At 39.8% G+C, this 27,898-nt stretch overlaps 3 protein-coding genes across 11 annotated transcripts in view; 2 read left to right on the forward strand and 1 right to left on the reverse strand.

Annotated features, from left to right (window-relative positions):
- Positions 1-21,189, forward strand: part of MDN1 (midasin AAA ATPase 1) — a 93,132-nt gene extending 71,943 nt beyond the window's left edge. The window contains exons 77-102 of the mRNA XM_053974318.1: positions 73-178; positions 1,214-1,329; positions 2,362-2,841; positions 3,364-3,590; positions 3,950-4,096; positions 4,320-4,492; positions 4,855-5,016; positions 5,147-5,288; positions 5,545-5,682; positions 5,912-6,087; positions 6,449-6,592; positions 7,245-7,377; positions 7,993-8,312; positions 9,810-9,971; positions 10,349-10,450; positions 10,603-10,804; positions 11,264-11,434; positions 12,905-13,062; positions 14,542-14,631; positions 15,007-15,122; positions 15,747-15,921; positions 16,543-16,616; positions 16,707-16,821; positions 17,476-17,539; positions 18,746-18,888; positions 20,228-21,189. Of these exons, the coding sequence (XP_053830293.1) occupies positions 73-178; positions 1,214-1,329; positions 2,362-2,841; positions 3,364-3,590; positions 3,950-4,096; positions 4,320-4,492; positions 4,855-5,016; positions 5,147-5,288; positions 5,545-5,682; positions 5,912-6,087; positions 6,449-6,592; positions 7,245-7,377; positions 7,993-8,312; positions 9,810-9,971; positions 10,349-10,450; positions 10,603-10,804; positions 11,264-11,434; positions 12,905-13,062; positions 14,542-14,631; positions 15,007-15,122; positions 15,747-15,921; positions 16,543-16,616; positions 16,707-16,821; positions 17,476-17,539; positions 18,746-18,888; positions 20,228-20,416 (4,225 nt within the window). The 3' untranslated portion in view covers positions 20,417-21,189. The remainder of the gene's footprint in view (positions 1-72; positions 179-1,213; positions 1,330-2,361; positions 2,842-3,363; positions 3,591-3,949; positions 4,097-4,319; positions 4,493-4,854; positions 5,017-5,146; positions 5,289-5,544; positions 5,683-5,911; positions 6,088-6,448; positions 6,593-7,244; positions 7,378-7,992; positions 8,313-9,809; positions 9,972-10,348; positions 10,451-10,602; positions 10,805-11,263; positions 11,435-12,904; positions 13,063-14,541; positions 14,632-15,006; positions 15,123-15,746; positions 15,922-16,542; positions 16,617-16,706; positions 16,822-17,475; positions 17,540-18,745; positions 18,889-20,227) is intronic.
- A 121-nt stretch (positions 21,190-21,310) lies between these two features.
- On the forward strand, positions 21,311-23,149 carry LYRM2 (LYR motif containing 2). Its single transcript, XM_053974317.1, has 3 exons — positions 21,311-21,390; positions 21,537-21,677; positions 22,615-23,149. Exons 1-3 carry the CDS (start codon positions 21,346-21,348, stop codon positions 22,693-22,695), a joined length of 267 nt encoding a protein of 88 aa, XP_053830292.1. The 5' UTR covers positions 21,311-21,345; the 3' UTR covers positions 22,696-23,149.
- Positions 23,150-25,891: 2,742 nt separating this feature from the next.
- The window catches only part of ANKRD6 (ankyrin repeat domain 6), an 83,727-nt gene continuing 81,720 nt past the window's right edge, over positions 25,892-27,898 (reverse strand). For all 9 annotated transcript variants that reach the window (XM_053974311.1, XM_053974308.1, XM_053974309.1 and 6 more), the window contains one exon: positions 25,892-27,127. In XM_053974311.1, coding sequence (XP_053830286.1) covers positions 26,568-27,127 — 560 coding nt within the window. In that variant the 3' untranslated portion in view covers positions 25,892-26,567. The remainder of the gene's footprint in view (positions 27,128-27,898) is intronic.

Genomic DNA, 27,898 nt, shown 5'->3' on the forward strand with positions numbered 1-27,898 from the left:
CTGAAGAGCTGACCTGGTGGCTCCAGCATGCTGAGGTACTTTTTAATACCATACTTGTTTGTGCTCTGCCAGGTTGCTGGCAGAGATTTCTTCAGCCTGGGATGGATGCCAGAAGTACTTCTATCGGTCACTTGCACGTCACTCTCGGCTCCAGACAGCCTTGTTAGCACCTGCCAAGGTAAAACCAGCAAAGTGAAACCAGAATATTAGTTCTCTTAACTTCATTTTACCAGCTTGGACTGAAATTTCCAGTAGTAAAAAAGTAATGGGAGATAATGCTGTGTTGTGTAATATGATAATGAATATGACACTTCCGTAGCGTTCCCTTTTTGTAGGGACAAAATAAGTTTAGGGAAAGAAGTTAATGATCTGTTCAATGTGCAGTGTCTTTCATCCCAGCAGATCCCTAACTGCCTAATTTTTGTGCATGAAGAAACTCATGAAATGCTGAATCCAAACTTGTAAGGAAAATAATCCCAATGTTACTCAGTGTTCTTGAAGAAATCAGTTGATGTTTATGATTGGGTGTAATGGGAGTCTATGTCCAGCACAAAAAGTGCTAATATATTTCTTCATTTAAAGATTGGTCTAAAACCAGCAGAACAGACAAATGAGCTCTGCCAAACCAGAACCACTTTTCCAGAATTTCAAAAAAAAAGCACCTTTTCCAGATGTTCTTCCTCTCACTATGCTTTACCTCTTGTTTTACAACATGATCTTATCAAAGTCACACCTGATACTGGATACAAATAGTGGAATGTGAAATGTGACTGCTCTGTGTTGTGACCATTTATTCCAAGCTTTAAGATGTGACCACTTATAGTGAAAAGAGTGAAAGTAATTGTCAGTATATCTACTAAAATGAATGGTTGTAGCATTGGTCATGAATGTAGGCTGGTAACTCTTCAGCTTTTAATCATTATTTATGTAAGGTAGATTTAATACTGGAACCGAATTCCTGATAAGAATTGCTGCAGTGGAGTGAAATGTAATGTGAGTGACTGTTGCAGAAGTTACTTGAAAGGCAAATTTGTATGCAGGATATATGGAAGATGCAGAAGCTCTAGTAGTTGTAACTCTAGTCTGCATATTAAGACTTGTTCAATTAAGCCATAATCTTTCAGCCTGCTCAGTGAAATGGAGGCACAGAGTCTGCTGTTTTCTCATTGATCTATCTGTTCCCTCCCTCTTTATCTGTCTCTGTTTTGTTTAGGATATTGGACTAGGCAGCATTGAACGCTGCAAAGGGTTCACTGCACACCTCATGCAGATGCTTGTGAGACAGAGGCGATCTCTTACTGCAGTGACGGAACAGTGGATCTTACTCAGGTATTTTCTATCTTCCAGCACTGAAATGTTGGAAAGAAGTTTTGACAGAGAGCAAATCAGTTCAAGAAAGACAGAAAATAAGGCAGAAAATAACAACTTTTTCCTCTGCTTCCCTATATTTCTCCTCCCCTCAATTAAGCCTAGATAGAAAAGATTTAAGTTTAGCCTATCACTGCAGCCAGTATTTTAAAATCAAAATAATTTTGTAGAACAAGTAAGGCATATATGTGAACTAATTTCTGTAGTTAATTACACAGTTAAACCATTAAACTTACAGGTTGTTATATCTCTCTCATTTGGTATTGGCCTAAGTTAATGTTGTTTACATTCAAGTTGTTGGCTTGACCTGGAGCAAATAAATGATCTGGATGATATTTTGAGCCAAAATAAATAAAGCACCAACAGCTTACAAAGAAAAATTCTAGAAAGGTGGGACAATACTGGATGTTGTGTCAAAACTGTAAAAGGAAACATGTGTAAGAATCTTTCTTACTCTATGTGATCTTTCATTTCATTGCTTTAGTCATCGGAGCAAAAATTAGCAAATGCCACCTTTGTTGAGCATATTTGTGCTTAGCACTCTGTAGTCCATAAAACTTGTAGAATTCAGGTTAGGAGCTAGTACCTTTGTACAGAGAAGGAATTCTGGACTGGAGATTACTGGTGCAAAATTTATTCTAACCCCAGGAAACTTGAAAACAAAAAAAGAATAAACAGAAAATCCCAACTAAACAAACTGCTCAGCTTTACAGTCACAGAAACAGCAAAACTTACAGGACATTTATCTGCATTACTATGACTTTCATAGCAAATCAGATTTCCAGGGCTTTGTAGCATTTCATAATTCAGGGAGGGAAAAAATCACTAATTAACCAACCTTTTTTTTTAAAAAAAAAGATTGTTTTAGTTTTTCCAGGAGAAGTTATTATCTAATTTTTTTTTTAATTAATTTAGTTAAAGGTAGAGCTTTTAAAAAGGAAGTACAACATAAAACTCAGTGGTTATAACTTCACTTTCTTTCTTCTAAACTAGGAAACTCCTGAGTTGTATACAAGAGATAGATTCTAGGTTGACTGCTGACAGAGAATACAATGCAGCATTGCCTCCTCAAGACAGTATTCAATGCTGGACGGACAGACTGCAGCAACTTTGCATGCAGTGTGTGATGGTTCTCGAGGAGCTCTCTTGGTTCATCCAGTGCTGCCCAAAAGAAGGGTCAGCCAGGTGCAACGACAGTGAAAGGACCGATGTCAAACCCAACGTTCCTCAGGGTCCAGTCCCTGAAATGGGAAATGTTCTTGCGGGAGTACCTGACCTGATCCCCTCAGATCTAAAACACTTGTCTCCAGTAACAGCTGAGCAATTGCCTCCTGGATGCAGGATGCGAAATAAGGATCAGTTGTGGCTGCAGGTAGCTACACAATTGACTGCAATGATAGCACATGTGAAGGCCATGAAAGCAGAGGTGGACAGAATAAGACAACAGTCATGTGAGACCTCCTTTTATTCCTGGTGAGTTCTACACATGGACATCTCTCCATTATGTTCACATAATATGTGTGAAGTAATTTTGAAAATTTTCACCTATGCATATATTGAAAAATGGGTTCAGATGCTATTCAAACATTTTTCTGTTCATTTTTTTTTGCAAAATGCAGTGCCTGACTCTTTAAAGAAATGTATGTCTTCTCCCACTCTCTTGACAAGTGAAAAAAATTTCTGTCTCAGCTTCCTACTTTGTCTTTGGTCTCTCAGGATTTTATCCCCATAGCTCCTTAGCTAATGAGGTGAATTTAAAATATAAATTTAATGAAGAAATTTTCATTTTAAATTACATTTGTAGCCTATTTAATAACAATCTTCTAATTTTCTCCCTGCTCCAAACAGTGTGAATATAAGCTTTTTGTCAAATCTTTTATTTAATAAATTCAGGATGGAGGTATGCTGCTTCTCCCTTATCCATGTCCAAGAAAAGGTTTAATCTTAAGTTGGACTGTTTGTTCTTCTTTTAGTATTATGGTATTTCTGTTGCAGGAGAGACTTTGAAGTTTGCACATCAGCTGTGAGTTGTTTGCTGGAAGTCTCAGCCCAGTTACAAAGCATAGAGTCCCTGTTTCTTCCAAATGGGCAAGACATGGAAGCTGCAAATCAGATGACCCTAATCAAGAGCCTAAAGTATATACAAGAAGAAGTTAATAATACATCTTCACACTTCACAGCCTGGAAAACACAGCTTCTTGCTTCTGTGTCAAATTGCATTGGTAAGGACCATTTTTGTCCACCTGATTTGTAATGTTGGTAAAGACACAAGAATTTATCAGTTTGGTTATTGCTGAAGGTGGCCCTGTGTTCCTTCTGATATCCAAAAACTTCATGAAATTAAAACTTGTAAAATTTATTCCAGACTTTATTTGTGCAGTATAATTTTTTTGCCATCTCTGTTAGAGTTCTCTGATGGATCCTGTGTAGTAGTTGTAGGTCAGGATTAGCAAGGAGATTTTGGTAGAACTGTGTAGTAAAAGTTGCATAGTGCTGTCATTGTCCTTGCATAAAGGAAACATAGGAACCTGTAATCTGATGTTTACAAGCATGTAAAACTGCCTGTGTTGTGGTTCAAAAGGAAATCAACAGTCAGATGAAGAGTTTGTGGAGCAATTCTCAACAAAAGTGGAAACTGTTATCCGTGCTGTTCTGTATGCTGTTCAGTGCTTGGTAGAGAGAAAACAGGAAGGTGGGAAAGAGGAAGAAAAATCTTCAGAGGAAAATGGTAAGTTTGTCAATATACTTGAGTGGGGAGCAGAAGAGTTTAAACCATGCAAACCTTAATTTCTTAAATAGTGTGTGTCAGAGTCACCAATACACAAGGAAATAGCTATTTTAATAGAAATTGTGTATTTAAACAGTAGGGTGGCTATTTCTAGATTGCTAGCTGTAACGTTTTTAGAAATGCCTGACTTGATCTCCATTTTTTAAATATGTTTCAAACAAAGAGGATGCAGCCTTACTTGATGTGATTAAAGCTGGACATATAACTAAACTTTTGGATGAAGATCTTTCTGCTGATTTGGAGGCTTTACATGTGCAGAAGGCAATTTTAGGTGTTTCAGAACTCCTGGAGATCCTGAAATCTTATAGGGAAGACTGCACTTCATATAAACATAAGGTAAAATTTTTATTTTCATGAATTTTTTGGCTTAGGAGTCTCGAGAGATTTGGAATTGTAACTACTTTGGTGGTTAAATATGCATTGCTTCTTCTTGCCCAGTGCCTTAGAAGTATGTGAGAAACTGGACAAATAAAAGTAGTCTTCTGTAGTGCAAAAGCCAGACATTCCTGTAGTGAGAAGACAAAGTTTTTGTGAAAAATCTACGAAACGCTCCAGAAACATTAGAAATTGTACCTAAACTCACCTGCTGGTATTTCTGCTTTGAGCATCTGTTTTCAGTCACTGTCATGAGCCTCTCTGAGGAGCATGTCAGTGAGTACAAGTAATGACTGACAGCTGGTTTTTTGTTTTAACTGTAGTTCTTCAACCAGTGCTGCTATTTGCTGGTGCGTCTAAAGCCCATGCTCTGCAAATATTCAGACCTCATCCTGTTCTACCTCACCATTTCACTGGCATCTCACAGGAGTACTGGGAAACTGCTTTCTGTTCTAACCAGCATTTTTACAGAGCTTGCTCTGAAGGTAAGTTATTAGAGGTAACAGTGGATATATGGCAAGCATATAGTTAATGCATAAAAGTCTTGAGTAGAAAGTAAGCTGAAAAATGTACTTACTACTGAGGAAGATTTTGAGTTTCTGTTCATCTTTGCAGGGATTTTGTCTGCCAAAAGAGTTACTTGAAGATGAAGCAGGAGAGGGAGCAACAGAGTTCCATGACTATGAGGATGGTGGTATTGGAGAAGGAGAAGGCAAGAAGGATGTGAGCGACAAAATAGAAAGTGAAGATCAGGCAAGTGTTTGGGGTTGATCTTGTTTAATTGAAGCAAAGCTGAAAAAGCTCTTGAAATCCATTATGTGGATGTCTTAGGTAAAAAGAAACATGAAATTATCTTCAGTCTCCTATTTATGTTGGCTTTTATCTTTGCATATCAGCTTATAAATATTGTTGTGATACTTTTAATATCATGATATGTTTGTGTGTGTTTGTGAAGCTTTTAATATATAGGCAAGATCCATTGTAATTTTTTGCTTTACCAATGATTTAGATAGAAGACAGTTTTCAAAAAGGGGAAGAGAAGGAGAAAGAGGATCAAGATTCTAAACCAGATATTGAAGGAGAAGACAATGCAATTGAAATGTCTGAAGACTTTGAAGGAAAGATGCATGATGGAGAACGGGAGAAAAAAGGTTTGGTTCTTCCACTATGGCAAACTTACAAGAAAAGTTATAGATCAGTCCAGTAATGGTTGATGCTTTCCTATAACATGTGCATGTGTGTCCTTTTCAACATATATCAATTAACTGAATGGGGTGATAAACTTAAGGTTCAAAGTATGATTGCTTATTTGCTTCTAAAGTTAACAAAAACATTAGCTTTCTTTCTTCTGTACTGAAACACATTCTGAACTGTACACAGAAGATGAGGAAAATTCAGATGAAGAGGAGGAACTGGATAAGCAGATGGGAAATCTTGATAATGCTGAAGCTGATGATAAACTAGATGAAAGGCTCTGGGGGGATGATGAAGATGATGATGATGATGATGAAGATGCTAGTAGTAAAACAGAAGAAACTGGACCAGGAATGGATGAGGTAATAAGGAACAGGGTGAGAGAAAAAGGTATCAAAGGAATTGAACTCTGCTAACTTAATGTGACCTAGAATGGGAACTGCCTCTCATAGCTCTTTGCCTTAGAAGGGGATAATTTCAGGGAGTAAGTTCAGTTGAGTGTTGTCTTTTTTGTTGTTTTTTTTTTGTTTGTTTGTTTTTTGGTTTTTTGGGGGTTTTTTGGGGGTTTTTTTTTTGGGTTTTTTTTTTTTTTTTGTTTTGTTTTGTTTTTGTTTTTTGTTTGTTTTTTGTTTTTGTTTTTGGGGTTTTTTTTGTAGGAGATGATGTCACTGAGACTTTGAAAAGTGGATAAAATAATTGAGTTTCTTTTGGATTTATTAATAGGAGGATTCAGAGCTCGTTGCAAAAGATGACAATCTGGGGACAGGAAACAAGGATAATAAAAAACAGCCTCCCAAGAATGAGGAAAAAGAGCAACAGGAAGAGGACAGTGGAAATAAAGAGAAAATCCATGAACAAATTGATGAGGTAAAAATTATTTGGACTACATGGAGTATCTTGCTGTTAAATCACACTCTGTTGCTCATACCATGTGTTTCTGAGAATTTTAAATGCTTTTTTTTTTTTAATCATGAAGTGCCCTGAAAAAAAAGTTAGTTCATTTCCGAGATAAAAGTAAACCATACTGTATCCATTATAATACACATTCATTTTCTGATTCATATTCCAGAAAGGATTTTTTTTTTGCAGTACCCTGAACCTGTAATGGCTGCCAAAACAGGCTTTACACTGAATTGATGTTTGATGGACAAAGCTTTAAACTCTAATTCTGCTGTATTTAGCAACAGAAACACCTTAGTATGCAAGAGTACATTTAGCATCTCCAAGAGTGCATATTCTCTGTAGAGTGTTTCAGCTAGGAAAATTGGCTTTTGAACACAAAACATGCTGGTTGTAAGTACCACCAATTTATGTAAATGCATTTGCTGAAATTAATGTTTCTGCTCTTCATGCATGAGTATGTGTACCACTGGAAATCCACTTTTAACTGATCAGAATGTAACACTGTATCCAGTATTTCTTTGTCCTAGAGAATACAGTAGTATCTTGTTTCTTATCTTTGCCTATCCTCCCACTTAATCCATGCCTGTTATTTTTTCCCCCATTCTTTTGCTGACAGCGTGAGTATGATGAGAATGAAGTAGATCCTTATCATGGCCAGCAAGAAAAGGAGCCTGAAGTTGAACCTTTGGACCTTCCTGATAATTTGAATCTGGAAAGTAATGAGAAGAGTGATGATGAGGAGGATGAAGGTACAGTTGAAAATCTCTACAGATTCCTAGATGAAAGCCATATGGAAATTGGGGGGACAATCAGATCAGGAACCCTTTTGTCTGCAGAAAGAAGAGACGTGGTGGTAGGATTCTGTATAACGACAAAGAAGATGCAAATTCATTTGTGCATCAAAATACCAACATACCAAATGCAGGCCAGACAAGAAGTCAGCATCACAACATATTCCTTTGCTTCCCTTTCATGCACACTGTGGAGCATGCTTTCTCATGTTTTCCAAGTGATACAGCCTAACTTAGGCTGGAATCTCCTTATTTAATTGTCCAGCTGCTTTTGTGGTTTCATTTTTTTTCTACCATACCTTCAAATATTTGTACTCTTAAAAGTCAGTTGACCCTCAGGAATTTTAGGTTAAAGGAAGTTACTAGGAATTCATCCTGCTGTACTGCTAGATAGAAATCAACTGTGACTTAAAGGAATTATCTGGCTATAGAAAACACAGATTCTGTGTATAGAACTCAGTATTTTGTGGGTTTTTGATAGGCTGGGCAGTTTTATTCCAAATATCTGTAATACTCACTGTCTCTATTCTTCACTGAAAGTTTTATATACCTTTCTGATTTTTTTTAATCCAGAAGAAGAGAATGATTTTGAAATAGATGAGAAACCTGTAGATTTAAATGAGGCAGAGAAGACAGAAGACCAGAATGAAGAGGATACTGGTGAGACAGAAAAAGACGATCAAGATGCAAAAGCAACTGAAGAAGGCATTTCTGAAGACAAAGAGGAGAAGGAAGATGAAGGAGACAAAGATGCTCATGATCAAGAAGAAAAGGCAGGGAACACTGAGGATGCAGAAGAAGAAGAAGAAGAGTCACAACCACCTGATGAGAAAAAAAATGAATCTTCTGAAGATAAGGGAATCCCTAATGAAGACCAAGGCCTTCAACCTCAGGTACAGTGTAATAAATAAAAGTGTGATTTTCTTTAATTGCCTTATACAAGATTTAAGAAATGGATGTGCTCTGTGATACTCTGCAACAAATTTGACATTGAATAGATACAATGTTAGTACAGTCTTCATCAAGATAACAAGAACTAGGCTTATTAAACATGTGTTTCTGCTATCTGTGTTCCTGCTGCCTCCTCCTCCTGCTGCCTTGTGTTAGAATGGAACAGACTATTTCAGTTGTAAGGGGCCTACAGAGATCATCTTGTCCAACTGCCTGACCACTTCAGGGCTGACCAAAAATTTAAGCATAATATTAAGCACATTGCCCAAATGCCTCTTAAACAGTGACAGTTTTGGGGCATTGGCCACCTCTGTAGGAAGCCTTTTCCAGTGTTTGACCACCCTCTCAGTAAAGAAGTGATACTAAAGTCCTAATGACCACTCCCATACATCCTGTCACTGGGTACCAGGGAGAAGAGTTCAGCACCTCTCTATGTCCCTTCCTCAGGAAGTTGCAGAGAGCAATGGGGCCACCCTTCAGCCTCCTTCTCTCCAAACTAGACAAGCCCAAGTTCCTTAGCCACTCTTTATAGGACATTGCTTCCAGCTTTTGCACCACCTTTGTTGCCCTCTGGCCACATTCAAGGACCTTCACATCCTTCTTAACTTGTGGGGCCCAGAACTGCACACAGCACTCAGGTGAGGCTGCACCAATGCTGAATACAGTGGATTCAGCACCTCTTTTGACCAGCTGGTGTTGCTGGGTTTGATGCACCCCAGGAAGGGGATTGCCCTCTGGGCTGCCAGGGCTCAGGGCTCACTCACACTGAGCCTGCTGTGGGCCAGCATCCCCAGATCCCTTTGCAGGGCTGCTCTCCAACCACTCCTCTTTCCAGTCTATGCTTGAGTCCAGTGTTACTTTGTCCTACGTGCAGAATCCAGCATTTGGACCTGTTAAATTTCATCCCCTTAATCATGGTCCACTACCCCAATCAATCAAATTCCTTTGCAAGGGGCCTTTGTCCTTCAAGAGAGCCCACAGCACCTCCCAACTTGTATCAGCAAACTTGCTAATGGAGCATTCAATTCCCTTATCCAGCTCATTGATAAATACATTGAACAGGACTAGTCCTGGAGCTGAAACCCAAGGAACAGCAATGGTGACTGTCACCAGATGAAATCCCATTCACTACAACTATTTTAGCCCTAGAATCCACCCAGCACACTGTGAATCCACTCATCCCACAGCTGGACAACTTGTCCAAAAGGATGCTGTGAGGGACACTATCAAAAGCCTTACTAAAAATCCAGAGAAACTGCATCCACTGCCTTCCCTTCATCTGCTAGGCCAGTGACCTCATCATATCCAGTTAAACAGGCCTTTCCCTTTGTTAAGCCATCCTGACTGTGTCTTGTAACTGTATTTTCTTTAAGCACCTTTCAATAACACACAGTTCTCAATGTTTTTTAGAATGTTAACATAATCTGATGTTATTTCAGGAAGAGGAGGATAAAGATAATTCAGAGATGGATGAAGAGATCCCTGAGGCTGAGGAAAGAATGGAACATGAAACACAAGGGCAGACTGGGCAAGAAAATCTGCAGAGTGACAGTGCTGTTGAGCTGGCTGGAGAGGCATCAGAAAGAGACGAGTCTAAAGAGGTAAATTATATGGAAGTGTCTGAGTTAAAAAATGCTAAATTTGTGAATATGTTTTCAAGTTGAAATCAGGGAACTGCTGCCATAGGTTTTAAGAACTGTGTATAAGACCTTAGTTTATACCAGTTATCAGTTTACTGAAAAAAAAACCTTAAAGACCATGTAGATACCCTGCATTTTCAGTGCTATAAAGGTAAGTTTAGGATAATTGTTGAACTGTAGAAGTGGCTTGTCTGCTATCCATAAGAATTATACTTGCAATTATGAGCCATTGGTCATTCAGAACAGAATGTAGCAAAGCATTGCAGTTTAACATCTGTAGTTTGTTTACAGTAGTTTCTATTTTTAGTTACACTTGAAACTTATTTTTTTTCTTTCAGGAAAGTGGAACTGGAGCTTCAAGTGCAAATCAGTCAGAAGGCCATGAATCCACACGCATGGCCCGGATGGCTTCTCAGAAGCAAAGCATAAAAAATACGCAGGTTCATCTCTTCTTTTAAATCTTTGTTTAAATGTCTTAATATTAACCAGCAAATAGGCCAGGACTCAGTTTCTCCTTGTTAGAGCACTGTTCTCATTAGTGGTAGGGTTACACCTCTCTTGAAGTTCATGGTGTTAATGTGTTCCTTTCCAGAGTTTCAAGAGGAAACCTGGCCAGGCAGACAATGAGCGCTCAATGGGAGATCACAATGAACGCATCCACAAGCGACTGAGAACCATGGAATCCAGCAGTGATGCAAAGCAGGATACAATTCAGCCTAAACAAAACGTGGAGGAGGCTGATGCATTTGAACATATTAAACAAGGCTCTGAACACTATGATGCACAGACATATGGTACAGTGGTATTTCTGGGGGTAAAGAGTTGTCATTGCAGAATCAAATCCTGAAACACTTGTATTTGCTGTAGTTTTCCCTGTTTGCTTTTTAAAGTTATGTTTAACAATCCTTGCTTTGGTTAAAGGTGCCACACCATTTCACTACAATAAATGCTACTCTTTGGCAGTCAGATTCAAACTAACAATAACACTTCTGAAAATACTGATTTTGACTTAAAAAATGGATTTTATCTTAATATCTTTACAATCTATTCTCCTCAAATCTTGCTTCAGCTAATCAAGGCAATAGCTTACTGACATGACACAGCACAGCAGAGTGAAAGATAGAACAGGGGTTTGAACCTCAGATCTCTTAAGTTCACTGATACTGATATACAGTGGCCTCCTGATGCACTTGACTCACATGACTACTTCTCCTTCCACTTTCCTCTTGACAAGTATTGTTGTCTTTGTGCAGATGTAGCTAGCAAGGAGCAAGAGAAACCTATTATGCCTCCTGAAGAAAAGGAAGAAGGAGACTGTGAAGATGCAGCAATGGAAACAGAAATGCAGGATGAGGATCTAAGAGCAGTTGACACTGAAGAGCTGAAGCCAGAAAAAAAGAAGTCTTCTGCCACTAAACCTCCTGGTACATTAACTTGAAAAGCATTCTAAATGCATGCTGATATGGATCTTTAGATGTATATGTAGGTATTTAGATTTGCATAGTGGATATGTTTTATAAGGCTATATGCCTGCTCTAAATTGATTTCTCTGCAGCAGTATTCTTACTTCTGCCTAGTAACCAGCATTAGCCTTTGCTAAATTGATTGAGTGACAGAGGGGTTTGCTGCTTTCTTTCAAGTTAATGATTTCTAATCTTTATCCACCACTTTGATGAAATAAAAAGCAAACACTTCCCTGCTGTTCAACACAGTGCCAATTCACTTAATTAATTGGCATTTAACAATGCATTCCAGTGTCACCACCATCAGCACCACATAACTCAACTGCTTTATGCATAACTTCTGGAAAAAAAATCCCAAAAAAAACAAACCAACAAGAAGTGTAGAGGAGCTGGTCTGAACAACATTTGGTGAGGTAGCACCAAACTCTCACTGCCTTCTTTCTTAAGTGGGAACAAAACTGAGCAGCTAACAGAAGAAGTTGGTAGACAAGATAGGTCTGACTTGTCAGCCACATACCGCCCCCAGCTTCAAAAAAAAAAAAAAGCTAGGTAGAAGTATCTCTTGCCAATTGCAAAAGAAATTGTCATTTTGATTACTCTAAGTAAATGACATCATAGCTTGGAATTTTGTACAGTTTTCTTCTTGAACAACACAAAGGATGGCTGGAGAGGGGAGACGAGTTTTACAAGCCTACATTCTTGCCTCCCACTCCCTCGAGCTTTAATCACTTAGAGCTCTTGCTAGACTCTCTATTTATGGTAGAGGTGTGCATGTAATCAGTCTACTTGTTTTTCCACATGATTCTCTAACTCTGTGTTCTGAAAAACTAGTCTTTGAAACATGTCCTACAATGTCTTTTTTTTCTCTTTTAGAATAATTTTTAAGAAATGAGTTGTTAAACATTGTAGTACAGTAGAAACAGTAATAAACTCTCTAGTCCATTTCTTTATTTGTAAATTGATTTTTGATTTATAGAAAACTGTTCTATTAAAAATCAGAGAATAAAAGATAAGCAAAGGTTACAGTTTTTAATGATGATTTTCTGACTTCTCAAATTACTTTATACCTCCTATCATTCTGTCATAGAGGCTATGAGAGTCAATAAATGTACTTCAACAGTGGAACTCTCAGATGTTAAATATCTGCTAACTATTACTTTATCTGGCAAGAAGTTTACAAGACAGAAAAATAATTTGCATTAGGAAATGCATGGTTTTCTGTTCCAGTGAGTTTCAAGATGTATTCATCCCATTCCTAGAATTAAATGTCTTAAAATTTGGCAAGAATATTTAATTTTATTTTGAAAGAAAGTATCAGCTGCACTACAAAGCATATGAGATGCTGTGTGAAAGAGTCAAGATACAACATTGTTTCTTGTATTATGTGTGATCCACAAAGTCTCCACTAAGTAATTAGTTTTGTGGTTCTAGGACCAGGTGACTTGGAGCCAGAGCTCCAGACTTTTGACTCAGAGGATGTCAATGACTCTGCACCAGAAAAACTACTAAAGGTGGCTGAAGAGAAGCCAGAGAGAAGCAAGGACTCGACCATACACACAGCCCACCAGTTTCTGATGGACATTCCCCAGGTAGGATACCCAGTCTGTCTTCTTTCATCTACAGCAGGAGAAACAGATGGTTTTACTTGAGCTGTGTTAATGAAACTCTGTGAATGCAAAAGACTAGAATTACTTTTTTTCAGCCAATTCAGTCATTATCCATTAATAGAGTACTTCTTCATAACAGCTGATTGTAGGTATTGTAGAACCTTTTTGAGCTTTTTATGAATGTCTCAATTCAAAAAATACCAAGGCCTAGAAGATCCTAGAGCTTCCTGTAACATGGTTTTCCAGTGCAAACTTCTGTGAAAAAGCACATTTTATCATAAAGACCTATGGCATAGAAGCAGTTGGTAGTGGATAACCAGTTGATAAAATACAAATATTTTCAGTGTCTGGGTTTTTTTAGGATTGGCCTTTCATTCTTACAGTATGGTGTCCTAAGTACACACTTGGAGGGTCCTATTTTACTGTTTCTATGCATAACACAGAAAGGATTGTGTGCCAGCTGCACTGGGTATTTCTATCTTAATGCCAAGTATTGCAGCTTTTTGGAAAAAGGCTGCTGAATGCAAGTGTTCTCCTGTTGTCAGAATAATTGTGGTTTGTAGGTTTTTTCCAATTGGCATGCAAAAGGTGGAACAGGAGAGGGAGCTCGTGCAGCACCATGTAAAGGGGACAGGAAAGAGGCAGCTGGGGGAAAAGTGCAGCTTCTCACCTTTCAGCAGAGATGAGAGACATCCCCTCCGTGTCTGTTCTCTCTCCCTTCCTGAAATGTGCAGTAGGTGACCAGTGGGACAGAAGTTACCAGTGAGAAGTTACTGGAACTTTTGAGTTTGGAGTCATGGGCTTATTTTCCTTAGTCTGTAATCCTGCAGGTTATACAGACTGGTTATTGCTGTTTGGCCAAACTGGGGGTTTGTAAGTCAGGGACAGAGACTGTCACTGAAAGCACAGTGAGAGTAAAAGAAGTATCAGGAAGCTTGGGTGTCCTTTAACAGAATGGCTTATCAAATAATATTTGGTGCCAGCTAAGGAGGATGATGTCATTCAATCTTCAAGTGGTTTGAACGAAGCTTGTAAAAAAATATAATTAAGTGAACTATACTATGCTTTCAAAGATACTAGTTAGGTGTAGTGTTCAATAGTTTGGTCTCCATTATACTGTCAATAAGTCTGGTGTTTGTCAAGATAATTTCATTGATTTATCTTGAAATTTTGTATTTTGTATTCAGTGTCAGCGTCATAGATGTTCCTAGCTTTGTTTCTATATTGATTAAATCACATATGGAGACATGTGTGGGGAGGTATTTATCCTTCATGTACATAGAAACTATTAAAAAACATGGCTATTTAGAATCTTAATTTAGGTATTAGGGTATTTTTTTTTTTTGTTTAGAAGAATGAGAGCAATGCATTTTACTTTCTTTATAGTTTGCTATACTTTGGGGATCACCAGATGTGTAAACTTATTTTTCTGTCTCATAAAACTCATAACTCCACTTCTAGCACATCATTAGAGATCCTGAAGAGCTTAGAAAGGAACTTGAAAGGCAATTGGAAGCTTGGCAGACACAACAGCCTGGAACTCCAGAGGAGGTTTGTGACCTCATTTGAACATAAAACTGTCATAAGAATCCTTCATTGCATTATTTCATCTTCTTTTACTGCTAAAACATTGAGGAATCCCAGCAAGCTAGAATCTAAATACTCAAAATCACATGATAGAGATACTATTTATGTTGTTACATTTAACTTATTTTGAAAAACATACTACATTATTCTTGAAGCAGGGTGCTGTTTCAGATCTTGTTTTGAATGTGAATGCAGATTGTCATGTGAGACACCCTCAGTTTTAGCTGGTTACTGCCTTCCCCTTTGTGCACTGAGGTTTGCTTTCTTTCTTCAGACAGTGCTGCCCATCTTGTTTTGTTCTTTCATAATTCACTTTAATTTCTTTGTGTTATGTTGTAGGAGAAGGAAGCAGCACAGCTGTGGCAGAAGTATTTAGTACTGACAGCTCCTCTATCACAGCAGCTTTGTGAACAGCTGCGACTCATCCTGGAACCCACTCAGGCTGCCAAGTTGAAGTAAGTTGGGTCTTTCTGAGGCGTCTGATTTCTTTAAACTCATGGGTTTGGGGCACTTTAACCTCTGTAAAACTGCAGCTTTACATTGTTCTTGCATTACAGTAGTTATTCCCGTTTGCAAATGCCTTCAATTTCCTTGTATAGGAACATCAGGTTATTTTATGAAATGCAAATATGATATAGTAGTCGGCACCCATCCTGAGGATATTGCCTCCTACTTTTTTTTTCTCCTGTGCAACAGGTGATTAATGAACGTCACCATTTGAAGTTAAGTCAAAGATTATGTTAAATGTCAAAATGGTTTACGTTGTTCACAACATTAAAGGATTATTTTTTAAAGAAATACAGACTTGTTTCAAACTGGTGGAATGTAAATTCAAAGTGTGCCTTCCATTTTAGGTATCTAGATATAAACTTCTTTTAAAACCAATGAATATCTATCTTACATTAAAAATGTGGGCAATATTTTTATCTATAACGAAATATCAGTATTAAAACTACTAATATTGGATTTGTTGTATTTTAAAAAAATTATTTGATGTATATGCTGCATAGGCTATGGATTTCCAGAATGAGATACTTGCTGATAACCCCTGTCACTATGTCTTTTTTCTCGACTTTCAGAGGAGACTACAGAACTGGGAAGAGACTGAACATGCGCAAAGTGATCCCGTACATTGCCAGTCAGTTCCGAAAAGACAAGATCTGGCTGCGAAGGACCAAGCCCAGCAAACGACAGTACCAGATTTGCCTGGCTATTGATGATTCCTCTAGTATGATTGACAATCACTCTAAACAGGTAAAATAAAACCTTGGGAGGAGTGTGGAGAAACCACCCGTCATTGATGTGTATGGCAGTTGCTGACTTGTTTCACACAGGGCTGGTGGCTGCTGGAAAGTCTGCTAATTCCAAAGCACCTATTTTTCCAGTCCATGAGCTTGAACGCTTGTCACTTCATGCCTAAGAGATTTATTAACAAACGACCACTGAAAACCAGCTGAAAGGATGAGCTGTTAAGTTTGTTAGAGATGTACATATCCACTGTAAAACTACTTTTTGTGGTCTACAAAAAGCCAAAACTTCCTTACCTAGCAGTTCATTGGAGCACTAAATATCCATTCATCATAGCCCACTTGTAGAGTTTTTATTAATTAAAATGGTGTGTTTCCTTCTGAACAGTTACTTATTTATTTAATTAGCCTACCTAAAGTGGTGTGTCTAAATCAATCAGCTGCAGCCCTCAAGCAGAACTACTGTATCTTTATTGCACTGTCTTACATAAGACAGGCAAAAAGATAGGCAGTCTCTTCAATTATCTTTCTAGATGATGAAAAATAATTTCAGTAAAATTCTTCATATTTAATACTGGACTTTGAGTATTGACCTTGATATTTTTGATGCAACTTTTTTCTTTAATAGCTTGCATATGAATCCCTGGCAGTTATTGGAAACGCTCTGACTCTTCTAGAAGTGGGACAAATTGCCGTCTGTAGGTGAGTTTATTTGAAATCTTGACTTTTCTTCAGTACTTCAGAGCAGAATGTAAATACCAGTTTCATGCTGTAATTTTCTCTTTTCTGAAGCTTTGGAGAGTCTGTTCAGCTGCTGCACCCGTTCCACGAGCAGTTCAGTGACCAGTCAGGGACACGGATATTGCGTCTTTGCAAGTTTCAGCAGAAGAAAACAAAAATAGCCCAGGTACACAAGAATGCCTCTAGGCCATCAGGTTTGCTAATCTTTTCCAGACAAGATATCAGCAGCTTCACGGTTTTATGATCACTTTGTAACACTTACTCGTTTTTTGTATTTGAGAGTCTGATAGCAGGTTAGATAACAAAGAAATAAAATGGCCATCGTTTTGTAACACATGTTCTCACTTTTAGTTCTGATGTATACCACTTTTAAGCATTCACCTTTCTCTGTATTGAGACCTAAAAAGTTATTTTGGGTACTGTTGATGTTCTTAATGGGGAGTATTAAACCAGATACTTCTGTTTTAAGCTGAAGCTATAGAAGTTCAACTTAGAAATAAGATGTATATTTTTAATGATGCCATTATTCTCATTAGCACAGTACACTCATTAGCAGCGTACTGTGTTGATGGCTTTGCTAGTACTGGGAAAAAAATAAATTCTGTTTGAAGGCTCTCTGAAGATTCTTTAGTTCAAAAGTACTTAATAAATTTAAAGCAGGAGTTAATACAGGAAAATGCTAAGAACTGTATCTGTGTTAAGTGGTCAGACTGTCTTAGAATTTAAAATAGAGAAAGGTGTTCTTTAGACATATTTATATTTTAAAGTGTATTATTTTTATTATGAGATAATTTGATTTTCTTATCTATTTCCTCTGCAGTTTCTAGAATCATCAGCAAATATGTTTGCTGCAGCACAGCAGTTGTCGCAAAATATTAATCCGGGTGAGTTTCTTTGTGTTACTGTGCTTGTTGCCATGGCAGTGGAATGCTCACTACAGTCCTGAATTAGGATCCTGCCAGGAAGATTCCTAGGACTGAAACATCACTTGCATTAGGGCTTTGGCTTTTGCTTTGTTAAAAGCAACGTTTGGTTGAAATTTAGCTCGAAACCCGGGTGACACCTACTTCATATTTGTCAATAATTCACTAAAATTTTGTGTAAGACTTTTTAAAAAGGCACGCCTTACATGTCTCCCTTTACCTCCTGACTGCAGACTGTGTTAAGGCATAGACAGTGCCAGCTTGGAGCATTGTCCAGCTCCCTAAGGACCCTGACTCTCTAGACACTTCTTATCCTCCTTGAGAGCTTGAGGTCTCTAGGTATTCAGAAGCACACTGCTCTGAGGAGGGAATTTGCCTCCTACCTGCCCTTCACTGTCCTGCAACTTTAGGTCACGAGCTGCTTGAATTTCCAAGAAAAGCTGGAAAACTGCTTGCCTCATGTCTGCCCCATAGTTAGTCTAAAAGATTGCTCTGTGATAGTTAAAAGCTTGTCATGGTGGCACCTGTAAGTTCTTGTTGTTGAAGTACTCCAAGAATTGGACAGTCTGGGATTTATAATTCACAGCTGCTTTGCCACAGGGTGGCCACAGTGTCACAATATTCTGAGGGGGAGCAGCATCCAGTTCTGTTAAACTAGCCAGGGATGCAGCAGCAATCAGCTCCTTAGGATTAGGGAGCTGGCAAGAGAAAAGGCTGTAGGATCCATCACCTCTTCCTGTAAAAAGACAAAGCCCTGTCACATTTGGGGCAGAAGTGTGTTCTGCATCCCTCTGTAACAATTGGGGTTTACATTCCTGACTGTAATTACTGTGATTTTACGTGTAATTAAGGGATGACAGATACATAATTTAGAATGTACCTCTAGAGGCATGTATCTGACTCTAGGGGCAACTTTGGTCAAGTAACATGTCTTGAGAAATGGTTGGTGCTGGGGAACCCAGCATTGGTGCTATGTCTGATGTTTCAGGAGGTTTACTTCAGACTAACTGGACTGACTTGACAGAATTCTATTTGTTTAAGAGTTAATTTCCTTAGGAATACTCCTTTTTCCATTATACCCACAGGTCAAACAGCAAAATAGGGGTTTTTGCCTTTTAAACGTTTTACTCTGAACTTACTGGAATTTTAAATGTTCTTTGTGCTCAGAAACAGCACAGCTGCTTTTGATTGTATCTGATGGAAGAGGCCTTTTCTTGGAAGGCAAGGAACGGGTGACAGCAGCAGTTCAAGCAGCTCGGAATGCCAATATCTTTGTTATTTTCGTAGTGTTGGACAACCCTAATTCCCGGGTAAGTGAACAAGGGAGAAGTATTCAACTGCAGTGAATGAGAAAGCGATACAAATCTTTTTCTTGTCTTTTATAGTGCCATACAGCTACCTTATCTTTTGCAGAGGTCAGAGATACTGAACCCAAGTGCAGTTTTCCACGTCTGTCAGATCTACCATTTCTTCCTACTGTGCTTTTTATCTTTTGTATTAAAAAAAAAAAAAAAATCTCGACTTCCATGCCACAGAAAGGCTAAGAGCTCCCGTCTTCAAACAGAATGCTTGTAGCTCTTGGCCACCAGGGAAGCAGCTGGCAGGTTGACAGATTTGGAGTTTGAGAGATGCTTTGTTCCATCTCAGCTCTGATTCAACTTGATAATTTCTGACAGCAGTCCCCAATTGACATGACAGCTGGAGCCAGTATGAGATTAAACATTAGACAGAAGGGAGTACGTGAGAGTTATTTAGTGCCTCACTTGGGAAAGCTGAGTCCTGCATCTGGTAATGGGAGAAGAAAAGATATCCTTGGATGGGAAGCTGAAATATATGGGAGTGTTTCAGGAAGGCTGTGTAGTGCAGTAAGTGAGCAAACATAAACCTGATAGAGAATTACGTGGTAAAGACTCTAATTTTGTGGTTCATGTTTACTTCCTGCATCTTTATTTTTGCATATCATCTGCTATATTTAGTGTTGAAAAACTAACAGTTCTCCTGCTGACAAACAGCTGAAAGGTTCTGATGAAACCTGGCTGTAGTGTCAAGCGAAAATTCTGGGTGTTTTTCATAAGCTTTATTTTCTGGGGAAAAAAGTATTTTCCATAACGTTTATTAATTTCTGAGCTACTACACTGAGCAACTAAGAAGTTATTTTACAAGAAAGGAATCTGGAGTTTAATCTGATTTTTGTCTTTGTAGTATTTGTTGAAATACTGTGAAGTTGCCAAAGAATCTTCTGTTAGAGCACTGCACAAATATGAGTTGAACTCAGCACTTACAGACTCTCTTGGGAAGGCATCAAATTAATAAAACTAAAGTGCCAACGGTAAACTCAAATCATAAAATGCTAAGACAGAATTTATTTACAGAATTTGGTGTTGCAGAAGCTTAGGCTTAGTCTCTTCTAACCTATAATTAATGGATTAGTACACTTTTATATAAAAGGGCAAAAGCATTTAACTGATGAATGTTCAGCTTCTGCTCCGATATACCATTGAACACTTAAAGCTTTTAATCTTAAAAGTATTTTATTAACTTTTAATCTAACAGGGAAGAATTATAAGTACTTAGAAAATAAGGTAAATTCTATCAGTGATCACAGAATATGTGTGTAATTTAGTAGTAACGTCAGCACTTTTTTTACAGGATTCTATTTTGGACATTAAAGTACCTATATTCAAAGGACCTGGAGAATTGCCTGAAATCAGATCTTACATGGAGGAATTCCCGTTCCCATTCTACATGATCCTTAGAGATGTGAACGCGCTCCCAGAAACTCTGAGCGATGCCCTCAGGCAGTGGTTTGAGCTGGTGACTGCCTCTGACACTCTTTAGACTTTGTGTACAAGGTCAGGACCCGATTGCTGCTGCTGAACTGCTGAAATACAAGAAACTGCATTTCACTGGGGGGTCATAAAGCCCCTCCTAACTGGAATTATCCTGCGGGAGCTGCCCTGGGGCAGAGACTGTAAGAACAGAATGGTTTGGGTGCATCCTCCCACTTGTGTCAGAGGACAATTATGCAATGGTGAGACTGTCTCCTGCTATTCCCACAAGAAACGTAAAACTTCTCTCAACTTCTCTTGTAATAACTTATTACCTTAAAAAAAAAAAAAAGTAATTTGTAATATTAACAGAGGTAATGCTATTCTTGCTGCTCCCTCCCTGCCGTAAGTAAAACCAGTCTTGTTCCTGGGAAGGCATTTCTGCATTAGAAGTTGAAGTGTCTTACAAATAAAGCCTTTTTCAGCAGCACCTGTGTGGAGGTGCCTCTGGGAAGGAAAGAGTGCGGAGCAGGAGAGGCAGATGGTTTTAATCAACCAAAAAAAAAAAAAAGGTACTTCAAACTATTCTGCGGTTTTAACACATCTTTTTTAATTATTGCCGATTTTTGCCTGACTATAGCAGCAGGGAGTTTTCTGAGTCATGCCATATGCTGATCCCTGCCTTACCACTTTACACTGTGAAGTTTGTCCCTGTCCGAGGCAGGCGTTGGGGATGTTTCATAAATCCGGTGTCTCGGAGCACGGACGTGATTTTTCATTGCAAAAGGCTATGCATCTTGTATCGTCTATACCAATAAACAGAGGTACCGCTCTTTGTAATTACGACGTCTGCGCCTTGAATCGGTCAAAGTTTAAACAAACCGAGCGGGCCGCACGGCGGCCGCGAACGCTGCGGCGGCGCAGGAAATGGCGGCCTTGGCCCCGCCCGCGCGGGGCGGGCTGGGCGGCCCCGTGGCGGGGCAGGGGCGGAGCCGCGTCATGGCGGCCGGGAGGCTCCCGCCGGGCGCGCTCACCCTCAAGCAGGTGAGCGGGGATCGGGCGAGCGGCGTCCTGTGGAAACGATGGGGAACTCGGTGGTTGTTTAAATACCCCTCGAAGCAAGGCGCCGAGGGCGCAGCTCGCAGCACTGTCCTGGGGCAGCGGGCAGACTTCCCTCTCTCCTTTGCCAGTTCCTGAGGCGGCAGCAGGTCCTTCAGTTGTACCGCAAGATCCTGCGGGCTATCCGGGAGGTCCCTGCTGAGCAGGATCGCCGCTACTTAAAGGACTGGGCCAGGGAGGAATTCAAGAGAAATAAGGATGCTACAGAAGAGGTGAGGATGGGGAACCCGCCACTCTGATCGCCTGCCCTCGGGCACGGTCACCGCACTGTCCTGTCCTGTGTCCTGGGGGTTTGTTTTGTAGGTGTCGCTTCCAGACTGGTGAGAAGTCCCCTGTTACTGTTTCCTCATTTATGCGAAGAAATAATCCAGCATCTCTAAATATTATCCCCCCTCTTAGCGGCAGTAATGTTTCTCAAATTTCCAGAGAATAATCTGGAATTAAAAACCTAAACAACAAATACTCTACTTACTAAAATCACAGATCAGGAAAACCGTGTGTATATATATGTATATATATGGTAACTAACACAAACTTAGTAACAGTTAACCTTTTTATATATTTGTTTTTTTTGCTTTAATTTCACTTAGATTCAAGCAGCATACAATCAGATGGGATGGTTAAGGATGTGAAGCCAGTGTGAAATGCAGAAACCTCCACATTTCTTGTACATCTCCTGTCCTCTGCTGCCTAGTTCATTCCCTCTTCTAGCCAGCACCCAAGGAACTGGTGGCTGAACTATCCAGACAAAGCCTTAGAGCCCTTAGATAATGTTGAGAGAAGCCCGCACCTGCTGTGTAAAACCCATCTCCATAATGCTCCTATGCTGTTCTCACTACTGGCTTGCAAAGGCAGTACACACACAGGCATAAAGAAAACATTATTAGGGGGTTGAATCCTGTTAAAAACTGAGTTTTAAAACAAAGCCACAACCAAGTGCATTGTTAAGGAACTGGAGAAAATTAATCCATTTATTTACCTGGTTTTTAACCATCTCAGAGACAGCAGTGTTATGTCACACAAAGAAGTAAATGACAGTAGTGCTAGTAAGAGTTGTATGTATTTTAATGCATTAGAAGTCTGCATGCTTGTGTAAAACCCACACTGTGTACAGACATACAGTTCACTAGATTCCATTCTGTTTTACAGGATGCAATCAGGATGATGATTACTCAAGGCAACATGCAACTCCAGGAACTTCAGAGAACACTTAAGCTGGCAAAATCCTGATCTTCGCTTTGTTGACAGTTTAATTTTTATCTGTTGCAAATAGGCACAGTGTTTTTTCCAGAATGTGGTTACAATGGCAGGCTTTGCTGGCAAGCTGGTAATGTTTGAAGGAGGAATCTTCCACAGTGGGAGTTCTGTTTCTTCCCCTTCCCCATCCATTTCTCAGTTTTGCTACCCTCAGAAGTGGAAATCACTTGGACACAAAGGACATTAAAGAACTGCATGGATGATGTAGCATGTGCTGCAGGAAAAGCAGAAAGCACCAAAAATTACAACAGCTGTGTTAATGCCAGTGCAGTGGAAAATAAATATATGCCAGATTATTTTGTCTGCTTTTTACTGTGGTAGCTGTAATTGGTAATATTCACAATTCATGTACTGTGCCAAGGATTTTCACCAAAATTTCTGATTAAAAAAAAGAATTTGGGATAAATAAACTGGCCCAGAACAAACAAACATTAAAAAATGTTTTGTGTGTAGATGTTGATTTTCCATAGTAGCTGAATAAAACTTAAAAGGGAAGGTCTTTATTTATGAAAATGGGAGACTTTAGCCCCAGAGATGTTTATTACCAAGTACCTTCAAACTAGTATTTAAAAGTCAATATATAAAGAAGAATTACAGGCAGAAAATACTAACTGCAAAAGTTGTGGTTTGTTTATTCAAATGTTACGCTACTTCACTTCTCATTGTTAGCTTGCAACTGTTCTCACTTTCCTTGAGCTGTGGTGTATCTTTTTTTTCCATATAATTTAAAAATACCTTCATGAGCTGGGGATTTTCTCCACATAAATAGGCAGCAATAAATCGATACCTGACTATTTTAGGTTGTGATTCCAAGACATGCAGGAACTCCTCCCTCTCCCACTCTGCTATTGTAGTTCCCTTGGGGAGCACCCCTGTTTCAAGGTGGTTTTCTGCAGAGATGCTGAGCTGCACAAACTGGCAGCAAATCCAGTAAATAGGTATCACCACTGGCACCAGGGAAGGGACAGGACAGAATTCCAGGCTACAGGAGGAATGACCCCAGTTGAGAGCAGGAGCTATGGTTCAGATCTGTATAGACTGAAGCCTCTGAGCTTCAATCAGTCAGTGGAAAAATACGTATCTAAAAATGCTTCATTAAAAATTTACATTTTATTAACATTTTCTGGTAGAGCAGACCGACAGAACATTTTTGTGTTGGGGATTTATTTTTCGTGTTAAGACATAGTGCTGCTTACAAAGGTATTTTGACTGAACAGCCATAACCAGTGTTGGCCATTACCACAGTCAGCTTCCCTTCCCCTTCAGCCAGTGCTTGGATTTCTGTTCCTTGTTCAGGAGCCTTTACCCTGCTGCCTCACCATGGTGCTTTCCTTTTGGAGCCCCGAGCCTGCATTACCCCTCTGACTCCCAGTTTGTACATTTCCAGCTTGTGGGCATGTACTCCAGTGCTAGGATTGACAGGCAGGGCCCTGGACAGATGCTGGCCTCTTGAGTGCTGCTGCCCTTCATGTCCACTGCTCTGTGGGCTTGCCAAGTATAAAACTGCCATCCAGAAGCCTTAAAGAGTCCAAGTACAGCCTGTGAGGGTAAGTAAATTTACCTGAAGAGACAGGAAGGTAGATCACACCTGTTCTATAAAGTCCTTCAAAGTTTTGAAGAAGGGAGCAGTATAGAAAGGAATTAACAGGCAATACTTCTCTTTCTTTTACCATACACTCACTGGCTTCAGAGAACTTCTAAAATTAGTAACCTGCAGCCTGGTTACTGCCTCAGATTACTTGGTAATTACTTGGATTTACTTAAATTACTTGGACTCAGGAGTGTGGTCCAGTGTGGTCTGTATGGGAAGTAGAGCTAAAGCCACAGCCTTTCCCTGGAGCTTGGGTAAGCTCAGGAGCCTGTGTGTGATCTGTGCACAACTCAGCCCTGCGCCTGTAACTTCTGTGAAAGGGGCACCTGCACTGGCCAATAGACAGCACTCAATCCCTGCAGCCTCCCTCTGCAAGATGGCAGACTCCATTTTTGTGTTTTATAACCACAAACAAAAAGCTTAGAAGTTGAAGTCCAATCTTCTGCTCCCCCTTCTGAGTTAAGTGAGGGGACTGTGTCAATTTTCTGTGGCTAGAAAATGTTACACCACACGTTTCTGAGCAACACTTACTTTAATTGCTTGGCAAAACATTAACTTCATCCAGATGATACAAAACTTCAATAGCATGCTTCTGCATTCCTACTGTAGCTTAAACAAAACTGTAAACATACCAAAGTGTCTATATTAGACTACAGAAGTCAGGGCAAGAAAACAAGTATTTCCACACCCACAGATACACTTCTCTTCTCATGATAGTGTATTAATAGCAACTTTAAAAATATTGTTATATAATATGACTTCTTTTGCTTTATACATCTGCTAAGAAGACAAAAGCTTAATTAGTGAATGGCATTCTTCAGCACTGTAAAGTATTTTGTATTGATTTCAGAGCTCCTTAGTACAGAAAAAAAGTATTTTTCTCCTTGGCATAACAGTACCATCCTGTGTTGGAACTGATTTTGAACAGTTCTATTATAATCCGGTAAGTAAACTTACATTTCTAGCAGAATGTGATGGAGCCTTCTCAGACGTGTAAGGAGGAAACCCTAAAGGGGTGCAGATGCAATAGTTAGAGTGCCTTGAGATATTTGGAGTCTGTCAGCATGGACAACATTGGTCAATGAAAGTTCTGATTTTATAACAAAACACAATGATAACACTTTTAAAATGTTGAGTGTTGTTTTGTGGGACTGTTTGTCCTAAAACCTGTAGGCTCATCAGGGCCTGGTCTCCTTTTTAGAGACAGAAGGGAAAAAACAGAGGAGGAATCATTCAGAGGAAAAAAGGTAGACAGTCTGGGCAAGGTACATGGGAAAAAATTCTGACTGCAGAAAAATAAAATTTGAATACAGGGAGCCAAGCTTTCACTTCCTTAGATAAAGGGCTTTTTCAAGCTTCTTCAATAGTAGACAATTCAGCCATTTCCTGCTTGAAGGAAAAAAGATTTATATAAACATTCAACCTAAAGAATAGACCACAGTTAGAGTAAAATACTTGCCATCCATGCCCTAAACAAAAGTTCTCAGTCGGATTACTGGAGTAGAGCCCCAACAACACTGTGACCACAAGGAGCTCTGCAAGCAGGATGCCATTAAAAAAAAAAAAAAAAAAGACAAATCAGATTTAGCACTTGTTTTAATAATGGAAAACCAAGAGAAAAGCAAAGTGGTAGCTGAAGCCTCTGTACCTAATGGGATGATTTGCCTTAGCACCTCCCTTCAGGGTTGCCTGCCCTCTCCCAGCTGGAAGCCTGCATCTGTCAGCTACCTGGGCTTGTAACTGGAGTGGGCTCTTTAGCTTCTCTCCACTGACTAGAGAGAGGCCCTGGGAGTATCTAAAATAGAATCAATAGCCCTTCATTGCTAAGTAATTCTGTCAAAAACTTTCAAACATCCTGGATTTATTTCAGTACTGGTAACACTACATGTTTACATGTGGCATACAGTAGAACCCACTAGTCTGTCCTGTGTGGAAGTAAGGGAATTCCCTTTTCAGAAAGCAGTTTTGGTTACTAATGCAGTTTGGTTTCAAGCAGCATCTGGAAACTGAGAGTGCAATATTGACAGACTCTTGGAAATAACAAAGAAAGGATCTAATCTGCAGCATCTTTTTGTTATCAATATAGTTTGCATATGAACTCTCCTCAGTTATGGAATTTCCAAAGTTATTTCTACTCCTGAAATAGAGTGTTGTGTTTGGATGAAACAGGCACTACAAATATCTGTCAATATTCCAAATTCCCATACAGCAGGTTCCACAGTGAGTCCTGTTGCTTGTTAGCTGCCTGCAGGTGCTAGCTCTCTTTCTGCACTTTAGTCCTTAATTTGCTCAGCTCCTCTTCTAAGCATTTGATGTGCTCCTTGAGCGCAGCTTTGTCCTGCTGCGCTCTCTGGTTCGCTTGGCACCGGGCTTCTTCTATCTTCCGCTCGTACCACTTCTCCATCTGCGTGGAAACGGCCTCGAAGAAGTACTGGGTTATCTCCAGGGCCTGGGAGGTGTCTCTGAGCGGAGGGGCAGGCGGGGCTGAGGGCTGCTGCTCTTGGCCCTGCTGTGCCCCGGTGTGGTGCAGAGCTCTGTGCCTCGACTGCCCACTTTTGCTGGACCTTTTCGTCTGAGTTCCTTTGTCAATGAAGCAGCCGCTCTGTGGTTCAGTCTTTGCAGGTTCAGTCACTGGCTGCAAAGCAGCTTGAACTTTAACATGTCTTAATTTGGCGCCCGAAAGCTCAGAGCAGGGCAGCTCCTGCTGGAACCTGTGGAACGTGCTGGCACTCCCAGCTTTGTCCTTTGGCCTGACATCTTGAGCAGGGGCAGAAGAAGAAACTGGTCCACCAGCTACTACCTGTTGCTCTGTACCTATAGAACAAATTATAGACAGCGTATTAAGAAAAGCTCTGGGCACTCATTGTAGCACTCAGAAGACCTCATTGTTTGATGAATGATGGGGTTTTGTGTGTACCTTGTCCAGGCTTACAGGAGTTTACCACATCTTCACAGTCAGGTGATGGTAATAGAAAGTCATTAAAGGAGAAAAGCTGGCCCAGGCAGAGAGGTGCTGCATTGCAGCTGTGGGGCTACAGATGGACAACAGGCAAAGGACATAAATATTAGCCAAAAATTCTTCACTGTGAGGCACTGGCACAGGTTGCCCAGAGAAGTTGTGGTTGCCCCATCCTCAGAAGTGTGCAAGGCCAGGCTGGATGTGGCTCTGAGCAGCCTGGTACAGTGGAAAGTGTCCCTACCCATGGCAATGGGGTTGCAACAAGATGATCTTTAGGGTCCCTTTCAATCCAAACCATTCAGTGATTCTGTGACTTCATCAGAAGGACACGTAACAACTATCAGTCTAGATTTCCAAAGTAGGTAATGTCTGCTGATATTTATGAACTCCCTGCTTCTACAAAACTTGAAGTCCCAGTAATTTTGGAAAGGTCACACATTTCTATGCTTTTGAACTGTTCCAATGCAGAATAGCTCACACTCAAGCACCATAAGATCTCTCATATGCCTTTTTATTTGTTGGGGTATCCATGCCTGTTCACTTTGCATAGTCTTTAGGGGATATATAGATAGTATTTTACAGAAGCCAGGGCTCAGATAGCATTCTGCTTGGCTGTGGACACCTGG

This window comes from Vidua macroura, chromosome 3, assembly GCF_024509145.1.
Source record: "Vidua macroura isolate BioBank_ID:100142 chromosome 3, ASM2450914v1, whole genome shotgun sequence".
NCBI lineage: Eukaryota > Metazoa > Chordata > Aves > Passeriformes > Viduidae > Vidua > Vidua macroura.